The following is a 14502-nucleotide window of genomic DNA, read 5'->3' on the forward strand; positions in this document are numbered from 1 at the left end:
TTCAGACTGTTTAAAGTTAACAACAGTGCTAACAAAAATTAACTTTATGGCCCATTTACAACCTTTATCGTGCCCTACATGTTGTGGTGTGTCTGAACTGTTTTTTCTATGTTTCCGCCTTCAACTCTGAGAGGGAAGACAAAAAAAGCAAATGATTTCTATAGCCTATGTTTCCTTTAGTAGAGGGGAAAAATTGGAGAGGAAAAGATTTCAAAGAGGAAACTATTTCCTCTCTCTATATTGAGAGCAATGCAATCATGTCAGTAGTGGGAAAGGTTCACACAAAAACAACAACCACCTGCCGATAGAAATGATCAATGATTTAGACCAGCAACAGATGGGGAACTCATCACATTTGCAGCTAACACCAAAATGGCAGGAATAGTCCAGAAAATAGGCTCAAGATACAGATGATCTTGACAAATTTGAACACTGGACCCTATTTAACAAAATGAAATTTAATAGGGATAAAAAAAAGTTCTACATTTGGGTAAGAAAAACCAAATTCACAAGTATAGAATAGGTGCTACCTGACTCAATAACTACAAGAGGGATATTGGAGTCCTAGTAGACAATCACTTAAATATGAGACAGCAGTATGCTGCAGCTGCCAAAAATACCAACACAGTCCTAGGCTGCATTAACAAAAGGATAGAATCAAAATCATGTGAAATGTTAATACCACTTCATAATGCTTTGGTAAGACCACACTTAGAGTACTGTATCCAGTTTTGTTCATCACGGTATAAAAAAAGATGTTGAAAGTCTAGAAAAGGTTCAGAGAAGAGCAACAAAGATGGTTAGGGGACAGGAAGCTAAAACATAAGAAGAAAGGTTGCAAGAATTGGGTATATCTAGTATAATGAAAGAAGGATTAGAGGGTGACATGGTAGCAGTGTTCCAATATCTAAGGGGCTGCCTATTCTCCAAAGCACCTGAAGGCAGGTCAAGTAGCAATGGATGGAAAGTAATCAAGGAAAGAAGCAACCTCGAACTAAGAAGAAATTTCCTGACAGGTACAGCCATTAATCAGTGGAACAACTTGCCACCAGAAGTTGTAGCTGCTCAAACACAGGAGATTTTTCAGAAGAGATTGAACAGTCATTTGTCTGAAATGGTATGGGGTTTTCTGCTTGAACAAGGGCTTGGACTAGACAACGTGCCCTTTGTCAGAGTAGAAATATTAGAGAGGAAGAAATTTTCAGAGAGTTAATCACGTGGTTTCCTACTTAGTGACCACTTTGCCTAGAGCAGACATGTCAAACTCGTGATGTCACATGACATCGCACAACGTATCAGGACAATTTTGCCATTGTGGGCAATGGGGTGGGTGCGGTTTCTGCATGACGCATCCGGCCTGCGGGCCAGCAGTTTGACACCCCTGGCCTAGAGGCAAAGTTGCTAGTCTCAATTAGGATCATTAAGTGAGAACTATCTGCATGCTATATTTACTTTGGTCCTCAGAGTATTAAAACTATAACTTGTCATACATTTTTTTAATGCATTACAAAAATACACACCCTTGATGTAAGGCAGAAATGTCTCACAAATTGGTGAATTCTGCTTGGTAATGTGGAAACTGCATGTGATTTTTCCAGGAAATGCATTTGTCAAGCCAAGAATCTGTTTCTGGAATGTGCAAGATATTTAGTCATACCACAGTCAAATAAATCAAACCAGAAGTGTTGTTTGTATGGTCCAGATTCTACAAATTTAAATAACAGTATAAAAATACTATACTTTGAACGCACATTTTAAGAAAAAGGCAGTATAAGTAATTCCCCCTTTTCTTACATTAATATATTACTTCAAATTCAGGCAACAATTCCTTATAGTGGAGCTCAGACATACAAATAAATTTTCAAGAAATAAGTCACCTACTTTCTAATCTAACCCTGTGCTGGTTTCTCCTTCTTACACAAAATATACTTTCAACTGTGGGTTCAGCAAAAGAAATTCAAAGTAAAAATAGAACCCATGGAAGGAATATACTCCTTTTAAAGTTCAGAAGAAAACAAGTGTCTTTTCAAATCCCTGTATACTGTTTCCAAAGGCCGCTAAATGATTGTCAGAACAGCAGCTGATAGTATCTTGATTGGGCTGGACATCAGAGGCCTCCTGCAAATGTAGCTAGCTTGATTTGGGAAAGAAAAGATTATACTACTGCTGCTCAGATTAGGTCAAGCAATAGAAAATACAACACATGCTATTGACATTCTTCCCCTTACCTACTATTGCTTAATGCTCAGTTTTACCAAGCTGCTTCAACAACTGGAGCAAGTCTGATATAGAATAGCAACAACAGAGTGAGCAATTTGATATCCCAGACATCTTGTAGGTCTGAACCCCCTATTTTGTAATTCCCAATGCTCCCTCTGATCATAACAATCATTTTGAAGCAGTAAAGATAAGAAATATATTTAAAACAAAGAGCGTTAATCAGGGTTCTCAAAATATTTCGGGATCTCATGAGGAAGCAAAGTTACATTTTTCAAAAACCTGATCAAACTTGCAAAGGCCTAGTGAAAAGCCTCATTCTGGGCTTTGCTCTTCATTTTACCTGAAGCAGCTGAAGTACCACATAGTTTAATAATATATTAACAATAAATGATTATAGTTGCTTCTTGCCTAATATGATTATTAGTTTTATTTGGGGGCAGCACAAAGTTTGAAAACCTGTAAGTGTTTAAGCCCTAAATTAGCTTTAAAAAGTCCACCTGCTTACCAAAATAGAAAATTCTTTTCCTTCCTATGTTTATGACACAGCCCCACCTACTTTATATCAACCTCCTGCCCACTGCAGCTCCTGACTTCTCAAATATAAAAAGGTTAAGTGTGTCTTGTAGCTATTAAAGCAAATAATGAAATATATAACAAAACATACCCTGAACAGAAGTTCATGTACATTTTTTGCACAATAAAAGAGTTTGGCTGTTCCCACTTTGCAACTATTTCCTTTCTTCTCTTGAGTTTTGTGAAGGTCTGCGATGTGGAGCAGAATAGAAAATAAAGGATTAATGCCTACTCCACCTGCTATGAGCACAACGTTTGCTGGAAGGTCTTCAGGCTGAGGATCATAAAAGAAGTTGCCTCCAACTCGCAAAGCCACTTCTGAATTAAGAGCACACTACAGGGAAGAACAAAAAAGGCAAAAAACAACAATATCAAAGATGGACTTCAAATAAAATCAGACAGGGAAACTCTTTTAACTGAAAAGCCATGTTAGTAGTGTTACATAGCTTACTGCAAAATAAGTCAAATTAGAGCAATCCACACATTCTTCAATCATAAGAATGTTACTTAGCTGATTTGAGTAATAATAACATATGGTTTCATTCTTCTTTGATACCATGAGATAGGTTTGAAGCAAACCAAGTTTGCTTTAAGCTTATCTCATAGAAAAACATCTTCTCAAAAGATCTTGGGAATTTAAGTTAGAATTCTAGTTTAGTGTTTATTTTACAACAATATACACAGATTGCGTCAGTTATGGTTACACAGTGTGCAATACAGTTAGCAATCACAAAGATACATAATTTTTCCAGATACATCACAATTCTGAAGAAAATATTTAAAAACAATATTAAACTAAAATAGGTAATAGGTAATAAGGTATACTCAGTTTTACTCAATCAGCCATCCTCCAGTGTTAATAAAGAATTCAGTTCCAACCCATTTGAGCAGACACCAGACTGGGGAAGAATCCAATGTAATGTGAGAGAAAGTGTGTTTTCTTCTCCATCTCTCAGCATTTCAGGACACATGCTGGACTCAAGAAGGAGAGGGAACTGCCTACGGTGGTTCTACCAATGAAAGAGATTCTGTACCAAATGAGGATAGCTGGATGCCTTACATTCCTTTTATGTTTCATATGCATATGTATATACCCATGTATACATACATATGTGCACACATATATTTTATGCATGTAGATGTATGAATGTGTATTTATCTGTACGTGTATAAACACACACACACACAAACAGTATATATTTTCTCCACCAAAAGACAAACAGTGACTAAATAAAACTCACAAATGTATTACATATGAGAACTGAAATGATTTTATTACTGAAGGATAATTTAAAAGTATTTTTAAAGTAGTCAGGCCATTGGAAATTTGAAATAAAACACTCCAGTGGTTTGACTAAGACCTAGTGAGTCCCCTTAAAGCACTTCCTCTGATACAAAGACGAATCCCAATTCCAGTATGGTGTCTTCCCCTTTGTCATTAATCTAACCATTCTAACAATTGTCCTTTTTGAGTGGATGCCAGTACTGAAATTGCAGGCTGAAAAAAGAGGAATAAGCTAGCCCTAGAAACACTCTGCTCATGATAGTTAGAATCCAGGATATATTTTTCCATAAGCTGCAGAATCATGTCTATGTGCTCATCAAAATTATAATAACTATAAAACAAATGTATATAATAAAAATAATTTATCACCATTATTTTCCCCCAAGTCAAATATATTCCTATATTTATCTATCCCTATATTTCCTGACCATCTTAAGAAAAAAGCTGCACTATATTACAGAATTAATGTTAACTTCTTAACAGTGTCAAAATCCAATCCAATTTAGCACTATACTATGATTAAAGTTTCAGATCACTTTTAAAAATTAAAATATCAAAAACAATAAAAATCATAAAACAATGAAAACACAATAAACTGCTTCAGTACAGATAGTCCTCAACTTACAACAGTTCGTTTAATGACCAAAGTTACAATGGCAGAGAAAAATGACTTATGACCATTTTTCACAGTTATGACCTTTGCAGCTTCCCCATGATCATATGATCAAAATTCAGATGCTTGGCAGGTGGTTCATATTTAAGACTGTTGCTGTGTTCCAAGATCATGTGATCACCTTTCGCAACCTTCTGACAAGCAAAGTCAATGGAGAAGCCAGATTTGCTTAACTCAAAACATTTTCTCCATATGAGAGCATCCAGACATTTGCCATAAAACAACCTTAATGATAACTAGCAGTTCTAGCATTAGCTAATGCTTTTAACTGCTTTAATTACTGTGATACTATGAGTTTAATTTAAAATATTAAAGCAGGAAGAAAAGTCCTAGGAAGTGCCTCTGAGGCAGATAATTATGAGGTTAGATTTTTGGAGTTCCCTAATGAGCAACAGAGATGTGATAGAAAATCTCCACCAGGATTTATCTAAGAATGTGTGGTACAGCCACACTGGTTCTATACATTTTCAGAATACCTTTCAAAGTCAATTATTTTATTGAAATTCCAATGGTGTGTGACAGTACCCTATTTAAGAACAGTAGGACTACTTTTTATGGCATATGGTAATGGATGGATTAAGAGTAACCTGGGAAATGAAGAGGGACAGAGAAATGGAGAGAATTGCTCAAATGATTACATTGCATTGATTTTACACTGATCCATTAGTCAACAAAAACAGAAGAAAAGCATATTGTTCATAACACATATAAAGGGGTGTCTGTCAGAATCCATTGATATCACATTCATAAATGTATGGTTAAAATATTGTGCCTACCGGGTTTTTGCCATACTTGTAGAAGGAGGGGGGGAATTGTTTATTCAGTCTATCTGTAGCTGCTTTCAAAGTACCTTTGATCTGGGGGAATTAAGGGGGGAAAGTGATCTGTCTATTTGGGGCTGTAGGAAGAAGGCAATCAACAAAGGAATGCACGAAGTTCCTTTCTTCCCACGGAAGGACCTGACAACCAATAATTGATGGGATCCTAACCAAATGGAGTTTTGAGGGGAGGGGGTTGAACCAGGAATGCTTATATAGAATTGAATGTGACTCAAGACCAGATCCTGTCTCATATCTCTACAACCAATCCTATCCTAGTAAACTTTTTCCTTTTGGACAACTGGGCTCCAAGAGTCCTTATTTCCTAAGATGTGGATTGGGGTGGGTCCTGACAGTGTCCCCACCATGATGCTTATCTTTTACAAATTATCCTTTATAAACCATAGTTTGGTAGTGAAAATGTTTAAAGCGATAAACAAGTCATCAATCAGCCCACTAGTTTTTAGTGGACAGAAGTTTTTCTAGATCAGGGCTTTTCAACAGATTGTTCCACTTTTAGGAAATGACAATATTTGAGTACCACCAGTGCTTAGCAAGGTGTCAAAAACTTGATGACTAAAAAAAGGGGGGGTTGGATTTTACTGATTAGATTCATTTGTTGTTATAGACATGGCTAGTTTATAATATTATGGAAAAGTAAAAAGTTGAGGTTCAGTACTAATGCTTCCTTCTGCAACAGAGGAAGTCTGTTCTTTTTCCCTTCTCCCCCTCACTTTCCCCTTTTTCCTCCCCATTGTATCCTACTATTTGCTTTTGTATTTTTGTATTTTATTCTATAATCTAATAAAATATTACAAACTGTAGGAAAAAAGTAAAAAAAGTACCAGTTTTAATTTCTTTGGTTGCTGTTCCTTTGCTGAATCACTTTCCCTTTGCACTGACAAATGTACAATGAATTTATCCATGTTTATTAATAAGCACCACTACCAGCTAGCTCATGGGTCTTCAAACTTGGCACTTTTAAGACTTGTGGACTTCAACTCCCAGAATTCCTCAGCCATCATGACTGGATGAGGAATTCTGGGAATTGAAGTCCACAGGTCTTAAAGTTGCTAAGTTTGTAGACTCTTGAGCTAGCTGGTAGGCCCTTCTTTAGCTCTCCTTTCACAGTGTAGTAAGAATGTAAACCCCCCGCCCCCCAATCCCTTCCCTGTACCCTTAAAGACACAGGAATCAAGTGCAAAGCAAGAAAGACTCACAAAATAAAGAAACACATAAACTGTTTTTTTTTTTCCCCTTTAAGCTACCCCAGGGGTGTCTCATGTCACAATATTGCAATCCCTGACTGAAAGGCTCCGGCAATTACGAAAAGCTTTAGATTTAAAATTAAACCTGTTTACCTTCAAAGAAAACTTTCTAAAAGACATAGACAGACTCGATAAGGGGGTAAAACTAATTACATTTGTTTAAATCTACGGAACTCAACATTTTGGACTCATTGCTAGCCTAAAATAGAGACTAAAATATTCCAATAACCAAAGCACACAAAGGAGCCTCTGAATTACAAAACGCTGTAAAAACTCTACAAAAATCTTATGGTAACCCAATCAAGCTGCCAGCTGATCCAGAACTAAATAAACCCACTTCCTTTCCAACATGCTGGCTTTTCATTTCATCAGCACTGATTGCATTCTGCTGGCTGGAGAAATCAAACCAGGGGACCCTTTTCTTCCAGCAACAGCTGCTGCTTCTCTGTCCCTGTTTCCTCCCTGCCGGCTGACCTCTCCTTCTCTTTCTCTGTTGTCTTTTTTCCCCCTTTCCTGCCCAAACCACCTCCTTTTATAGCCTCTCCTCTCCTCCCCCCACTTTTTCTTCAGTTCACCTCCAGCTCTGTGCTGCTTCCGGAAGCACCAATCAGCTGGAGCCCTGCCGGCTCCTGGGGCTTCTGCCCAGCGCAGACTGTCCTGCAGCTGCAGCTGCCTCTCCCTCAGGCTTGGCTCACTTTGGCTCATTCCCCTCCCCCTACACTTGGCTAGCAGTCACGTACCACCTGCCACGTAGCAAAGTACCACAGGTGGTATGTATACCACCAGTTGGAAAGCCCTGTTCTAGAGCAAAAAGGTGGCATCTAAAAAGTAAACCTATTTTATTTCATGTAAACTTTCATGAATCCCAGGCCAAGTCTTTAAATATATCTGATAAAGAGGATGTTATATATAGGAGTTTATGTGATAACACTTGTATTAGTATTTCAGATATACTAAGACTCTTTGCTATTTGAGTATTGGTCAATGAGCCCACTATCTGGCACCTTTGTATTTTAGCAAATACAAATACGCATTTAGCAAATACAAATACAAATACATATTTAGCAAATACAAATACGCATTGCGAGTCCGCTTTGAAGACATTACCCGGGTACAGCGGGCTGAAGCCGAGATAGTTAAGCTTAGGATCAAAGATCTTCTTCCTTCTGGTATTACCTCACACGTTCATTTTTAGAATAAAAATGAGACTGATTTTGTATTAGTTAATTTCTGCCACTTAAGTGTACTTTTTTGAAATATTCCACCTGCCACTATACTTATATAATTCAATAAGAGAAGACTTTTGTATAGGTGGACCATGTACTGGCAGAGATTTTATATTTGTAAGAAAGAAATAATAAGAAATAAGAAATAAGTAATCCCCTTCATTGATTACTGCCTTGTTGTGATAAAGGGGCTTGCGTAATTCAATGAAGCTATGAGCTATGCCGTGCAGGGCCACCCAAGACAGACAGGTCATAGAAGAGAGTTCTGACAAAACGTGATCCACTGGACAATGAAATGGCAACCCACTCCAGTATCTTTGCCATGAAAACCCCATAGACAGTACCAAAAGGCAAAACGATATGATGCTGGAAGATGAGCCCCTCAGGTTGGAAGGCATCCAGTATGCTACTGGGGAAGAGCAGAGGGCTAGTACTAGTAGCACCAGAAAGAATGAAGAGACTGGGCCAAAGCCGAAAGGACGCTCAGCTGTGGATGTATCTGGTGGTGAAAGGAAAGTCTGATGCTGTAAAGATTTTTTCTCCATAGGAACCTAGAATGTAAGATCCATGAATCAAGGAAAGCTGTACGTGGTCAAACAAGACATGACAAGACTGAACATCGACATCTTAGGAATCAGCGAACTAAAATGGACAGGAATGGGTGAATTTAATTCAGATGACCATCAGGTATACTACTGCGGGCAAGAATCCCTCAGAAGAAATGGAGTAGCCTTCATAGTCAATAAAAGAGTAGGAAAAGCAATACTGGGATACAATCCCCAAAATGACAGAATGATCTCAGTTCGAATCCAAGGCAAACCATTCAATATCACAGTAGTCCAAATCTATGCCCCAACCACCGGTGCTGAAGAGGATGAAATTGACCGGTTCTATGAAGCCCTACAGAACCTTATAGAACTAACACCCCAAAATGATGTCCTTATCATCACGGGGGATTGGAATGCTAAAGTAGGAAGCCAAAAGATAAGCGGAATAACAGGCAAGTTTGGCCTTGGAGTACAAAATGAAGCAGGGCACAGGCTGACAGAATTTTGTCAAGAGAATACAATGGTCATAGCAAACACTTTTTTTCAACAACCCAAGAGACAGCTCTACACATGGACATCACCAAACAGTCAATACAGAAATCAGATTGACTATGTGCTCTGCAGCCAAAGATGGAGAAGCTTTTACAGTCAGTAAAAGCAATACCAGGAGCTGACTGTGGCTCAGACCATGAGCTTCTCGTTGCAAAATTTAGGCTTAAACTGAAGAAAGTAGGGAAAAGCGCTAGGCCACTCAGGTATGAACTAAATCATATCCCTGTTGAATATACAGTAGAGGTGACAAATAGATTTAAGGAATTTGATCTGATAAGACAGAGTGCCTGAAGAACTATGGACTGAGGTTCGCAACACTGTACAAGAAGTAGCAACTAAAACCATCCCAAAGAAAAAAAATGCAAGAAAGCAAAATGGCTGTCTGAGGAAGCTTTGCAAATAGCTGAGGACAGGAGGGAAGCGAAAGGCAAGGGAGAAAAAGAAAGATACACCCAATTGAATGCAGAATTCCAGAGAATAGCTAGAAGAGATAAGAATGCCTTCTTAAATGAACAGTGCAAAGAAATAGAAGAAAACAATAGAATAGGGAGGACCAGAGATCTCTTCAAGAAAATTGGAGAGATGAAGGGAACGTTTCTTGCAAAAATGGGCATGATAAATGACCAAAATGGCAGGGACCTAACAGAGGCAGAAGAGATTAAGAAGAGGTGGAAAAATTACACAGAAGAACTATACAAGAATGAGCTTAACGTCCCTGACAACCACGATGAGGTATAAAGAACTCTCTGATAAATTGAAAGACAAAAGGACAAGTATAAAAAGTGGAATGAAGGACACATAACAGAGGCAGAATATCAGCAGATAGCTTGAGCCTGCGAAGATGAAGAGAGGAAAGTTAAGGCTCAAAATGAACTAAGATTTGCAACAAAAGTCAAAAATAACAACAAAAAAACTTCTTTCAACACGTAAAAAAACAATAAAAAAAAGTCAAGGAAACAATTGGTCCATTAGTGAAAGTGGCAAAAAGGTGTCAAGCAACAGGGAGAAAGCAGAACTACTTAACTCGGTTTTTTGTGTCCATTTTTACACAAAGGGAAAAAACAGTCCAAACTGTGAAAAACAGCACTGTAAAAAACAGATCAGAAACACAAGTTAAAATAGGCAAGAAAATGGTAAGTGAGCATCTGTCCATCCTTGATGAGTTCAAACCACCAGAACCTTGGGGATTAAATCCCAATGTTCCTAAGGAACTGGCAAGTGTGATTTCAGAACCACCAAACTATATCTTTCAAAGATCCTGGAGTACTGGGGAACTACCAGAGGACTGGAAAAAAGCTGATTTGTTCCCATCTTCAAAAAAGGGAAAAAATAGATCTAGGAAACTACAGACCTATCAGCCTGCTCAATATCTGGGAAGATTCTAGATAAGATAATCAAGCAATGAATCAGTGAACACCTAGAGGCAAACAAAGTCATTACCAAAAGCCAACATGGGTTTGTCAAAAACAGATCATGCCAGACAAATATTATTGCATTTTTTGACAAGGTGACAAAATTACTGGACCAGAGGAATGCTGTGGATATAATTTACTTGGATTTCAGTAAGGTATTTGAAAAATTAGACCACAACCTACTACTTAATAAGATAGAAAAATGTGGGTTAGACAGCATCACAACCAGATGGATTTGTAATTGGTTAACCAACCACACTCAATGTGTAGTCCTCAATGGAACTGCATCTACATGGAGGGAAGTGTGCAGTGGGGTACCCCAAGATTCTGTTTTAGACCCAGTACTCTTCAACATCTTCATCAATGATTTGGATGAGGGATAGATGGGGAACTCATCAAATTTGCAGACAAAACCAAGCTGGCACGAATAGCCAACACTCCAGAAGATAGGCATAAGATACAGAAAGATCTTGACAGACTTAAATATTGGGTGCTAATGAAATTTAATGGTGAAAGAAGTAAGGTTCTACATTTAGGCAAGCAAAACCAAATGCACAGGTACAGTATACAGGGAGTGCAGAATTATTAGGCAAATGAGTATTTTGACCACATCATCCTCTTTATGCATGTTGTCTTACTCCAAGCTGTATAGGCTCGAAAGCCTACTACCAATTAAGCATATTAGGTGATGTGCATCTCTGTAATGAGAAGGGGTGTGGTCTAATGACATCAACACCCTGTATCAGGTGTGCATAATTATTAGGCAACTTCCTTTCCTTTGGCAAAATGGGTCAAAAGAAGGACTTGACAGGCTCAGAAAAGTCAAAAATAGTGAGATATCTTGCAGAGGGATGCAGCACTCTTAAAATTGCAAAGCTTCTGAAGCGTGATCATCGAACAATCAAGCGTTTCATTCAAAATAGTCAACAGGGTCGCAAGAAGCGTGTGGAGAAACCAAGGCGCAAAATAACTGCCCATGAACTGAGAAAAGTCAAGCGTGCAGCTGCCAAGATGCCACTTGCCACCAGTTTGGCCATATTTCAGAGCTGCAACATCACTGGAGTGCCCAAAAGCACAAGGTGTGCAATACTCAGAGACATGGCCAAGGTAAGAAAGGCTGAAAGACGACCACCACTGAACAAGACACACAAGCTGAAACGTCAAGACTGGGCCAAGAAATATCTCAAGACTGATTTTTCTAAGGTTTTATGGACTGATGAAATGAGAGTGAGTCTTGATGGGCCGGATGGATGGGCCCGTGGCTGGATTGGTAAAGGGCAGAGAGCTCCAGTCCGACTCAGACGCCAGCAAGGTGGAGGTGGAGTACTGGTTTGGGCTGGTATCATCAAAGATGAGCTTGTGGGGCCTTTTCGGGTTGAGGATGGAGTCAAGCTCAACTCCCAGTCCTACTGCCAGTTTCTGGAAGACACCTTCTTCAAGCAGTGGTACAGGAAGAAGTCTGCATCCTTCAAGAAAAACATGATTTTCATGCAGGACAATGCTCCATCACACGCGTCCAAGTACTCCACAGCGTGGCTGGCAAGAAAGGGTATAAAAGAAGGAAATCTAATGACATGGCCTCCTTGTTCACCTGATCTGAACCCCATTGAGAACCTGTGGTCCATCATCAAATGTGAGATTTACAAGGAGGGAAAACAGTACACCTCTCTGAACAGTGTCTGGGAGGCTGTGGTTGCTGCTGCACGCAATGTTGATGGTGAACAGATCAAAACACTGACAGAATCCATGGATGGCAGGCTTTTGAGTGTCCTTGCAAAGAAAGGTGGCTATATTGGTCACTGATTTGTTTTTGTTATGTTTTTGAATGTCAGAAATGTATATTTGTGAATGTTGAGATGTTATATTGGTTTCACTGGTAAAAATAAATAATTGAAATGGGTATATATTTGTTTTTTGTTAAGTTGCCTAATAATTATGCACAGTAATAGTCACCTTCACACACAGATATCCCCCTAAAATAGCTATAACTAAAAACAAACTAAAAACTACTTCCAAAAATATTCAGCTTTGATATTAATGAGTTTTTTGGGTTCATTGAGAACATGGTTGTTGTTCAATAATAAAATTAATCCTCAAAAATACAACTTGCCTAATAATTCTGCACTCCCTGTAAATGGTACCTCACTCAACAGTAGTAACTGTGAGAGGGATCTTGGAGTCCTCTGCCAAAAAAAGCCAACATAGAGAGATAGAGTCAAGATCACATGAAATGTTAATACCACTTTATAAGGCCACACGTGGAATATTGCATCCAGTTTTGGTCACCACGATGTAAAAAGATGTTGAGACTCTAGAAAGAATACATAGAAGAGCAACAAAGATGATTAGGGGACTGGAGGCTAAAACATACAAGGAACAGTTACTGGAATTAGGTATGTCTAGTTTAATGAAGAGAAGGACAAGGGGTGACATGATTGCAGTGTTCCAATATCTTAGGGGTTGCCACAAAGAAGAGGAAGTCAAGCTATTCAAGGCACCTGAAGACAGGACAAGAAGCAAGGGATGGAAACTAATCAAAGAGAGAAGCAACCTAGAACTAAGGAGAAATTTCCTGACTGTTAGAACAATTAACCAGTGAAACAACTTGCCTCCAGAAGTGGTGAATTCTCCAACAGTAGAGTTTTTAAAGAAGAGATTGGATAACCATTTGTCTGAAATGGTATTGGATTTCCTGCCTTAGCAGGGGGTTGGAATAGAAGACCTCCAAGGTCTCTTCCAACTATTTTATTTTATTTATTTGTATTGTATTGTAAATAATCCAAACTGTGTTGTTGTTAGTTGCGAAGTCGTGTCCGACCCATCGCGACCCTATGGACAACGTTCCTCCAGGCCTTCCTGTCCTCTACCATCTTCTGAAGTCCATTTAAGCTCACGCCTACTGCTTCAGTGACTCCATCTAGCCACCTCATTCTCTGTCGTCCCCTTCTTCTATTGCCCTCAATCTTTCCCAGCATTAGGCTCTTCTCCAGTGAGTCCTTCCTTCTCATTAGATGGCCAAAGTATTTGAGTTTTAGCTTCAGGATCTGGCCTTCTAAAGAGCAGTCAGGGTTGATCTCCTCTAGGACTGACCGGTTTGATCGCCTTGCAGTCCAAGGAACTCGCAGGAGTCTTCTCCAGCACCACAGTTCAAAGGCTTCAAATCTTTGGCGCTCAGCCTTTCTTATGGTCCAGCTTTCACTGCCATACATTGCAACTGGGAAGACCATAGCCTTGACTATGCGCACTTTTGTTGACAGGGTGATGTCTCTGCTTTTTAGTGTGCTGTCTAGATTTGCCATTGCTTTCCTCCCAAGGAGCAAGCGTCTTTTAATTTCTTGGCTACAGTCCCCATCTGCAGTGATCTTGGAGCCCAGGAAAATAAAATCTGTCACTACCTCCATTTCTTCCCCATCTATTTGCCAGGAATTGAGAGGGCCGGATGCCATGATCTTGGTTTTCTTAATGTTTAGTTTCAACCCAAGTTTTGCACTCTCCTTCTTCACTCGCAACAAGAGGCTCTTTAGTTCCTCTTCACTTTCTGCCATTAGAGTGGTATCATCTGCATATCTTAGGTTGTTGATGTTTCTTCCGGCAATCTTAATTCCAACTTTTGATTCATCTAGCCCTGCCTTTCTCATGATATGCTCTGCATATAAGTTAAATAGGCAAGGCGACAGTATACAGCCTTGCCGGACTCCTTTCCCAATTTTGAACCAATCAGTGGTTCCGTGTCCAGTTCTCACTGTTGCTTCTTGGCCCGCATATAGGTTTCTCAAGAGACAAATAAGATGGTCTGGTATGCCCATCTCTTTAAGGACTTGCCACAGTTTGTTATGATCCACACAATCAAAGGCTTTAGCATAGTCAATGAAGCAGAAGTAGATGTTTTTCTGGAACTCCCTAGCTTTCTCCATGATCCAGCGTATG

General features: G+C 39.1%; 1 protein-coding gene across 4 annotated transcripts in view; it reads right to left on the minus strand.

The window, feature by feature from the left end:
- OXNAD1 (oxidoreductase NAD binding domain containing 1) overlaps nucleotides 1-14502 on the minus strand; it is a 34906-nt gene that overhangs the window by 2922 nt on the left and 17482 nt on the right. For all 4 annotated transcript variants that reach the window (XM_083377189.1, XM_083377188.1, XM_083377187.1 and 1 more), the window contains 2 exons: nucleotides 2885-3127; nucleotides 1521-1629 (listed from right to left, as the gene is read on the minus strand). In XM_083377189.1, the coding sequence (XP_083233315.1) occupies nucleotides 1521-1629; nucleotides 2885-3127 (352 nt within the window). The remainder of the gene's footprint in view (nucleotides 1-1520; nucleotides 1630-2884; nucleotides 3128-14502) is intronic.

This window comes from Vipera ursinii (genome assembly GCF_947247035.1).
Source record: "Vipera ursinii genome assembly, chromosome: Z".
Taxonomy (NCBI): Eukaryota; Metazoa; Chordata; class Lepidosauria; order Squamata; family Viperidae; genus Vipera; species Vipera ursinii.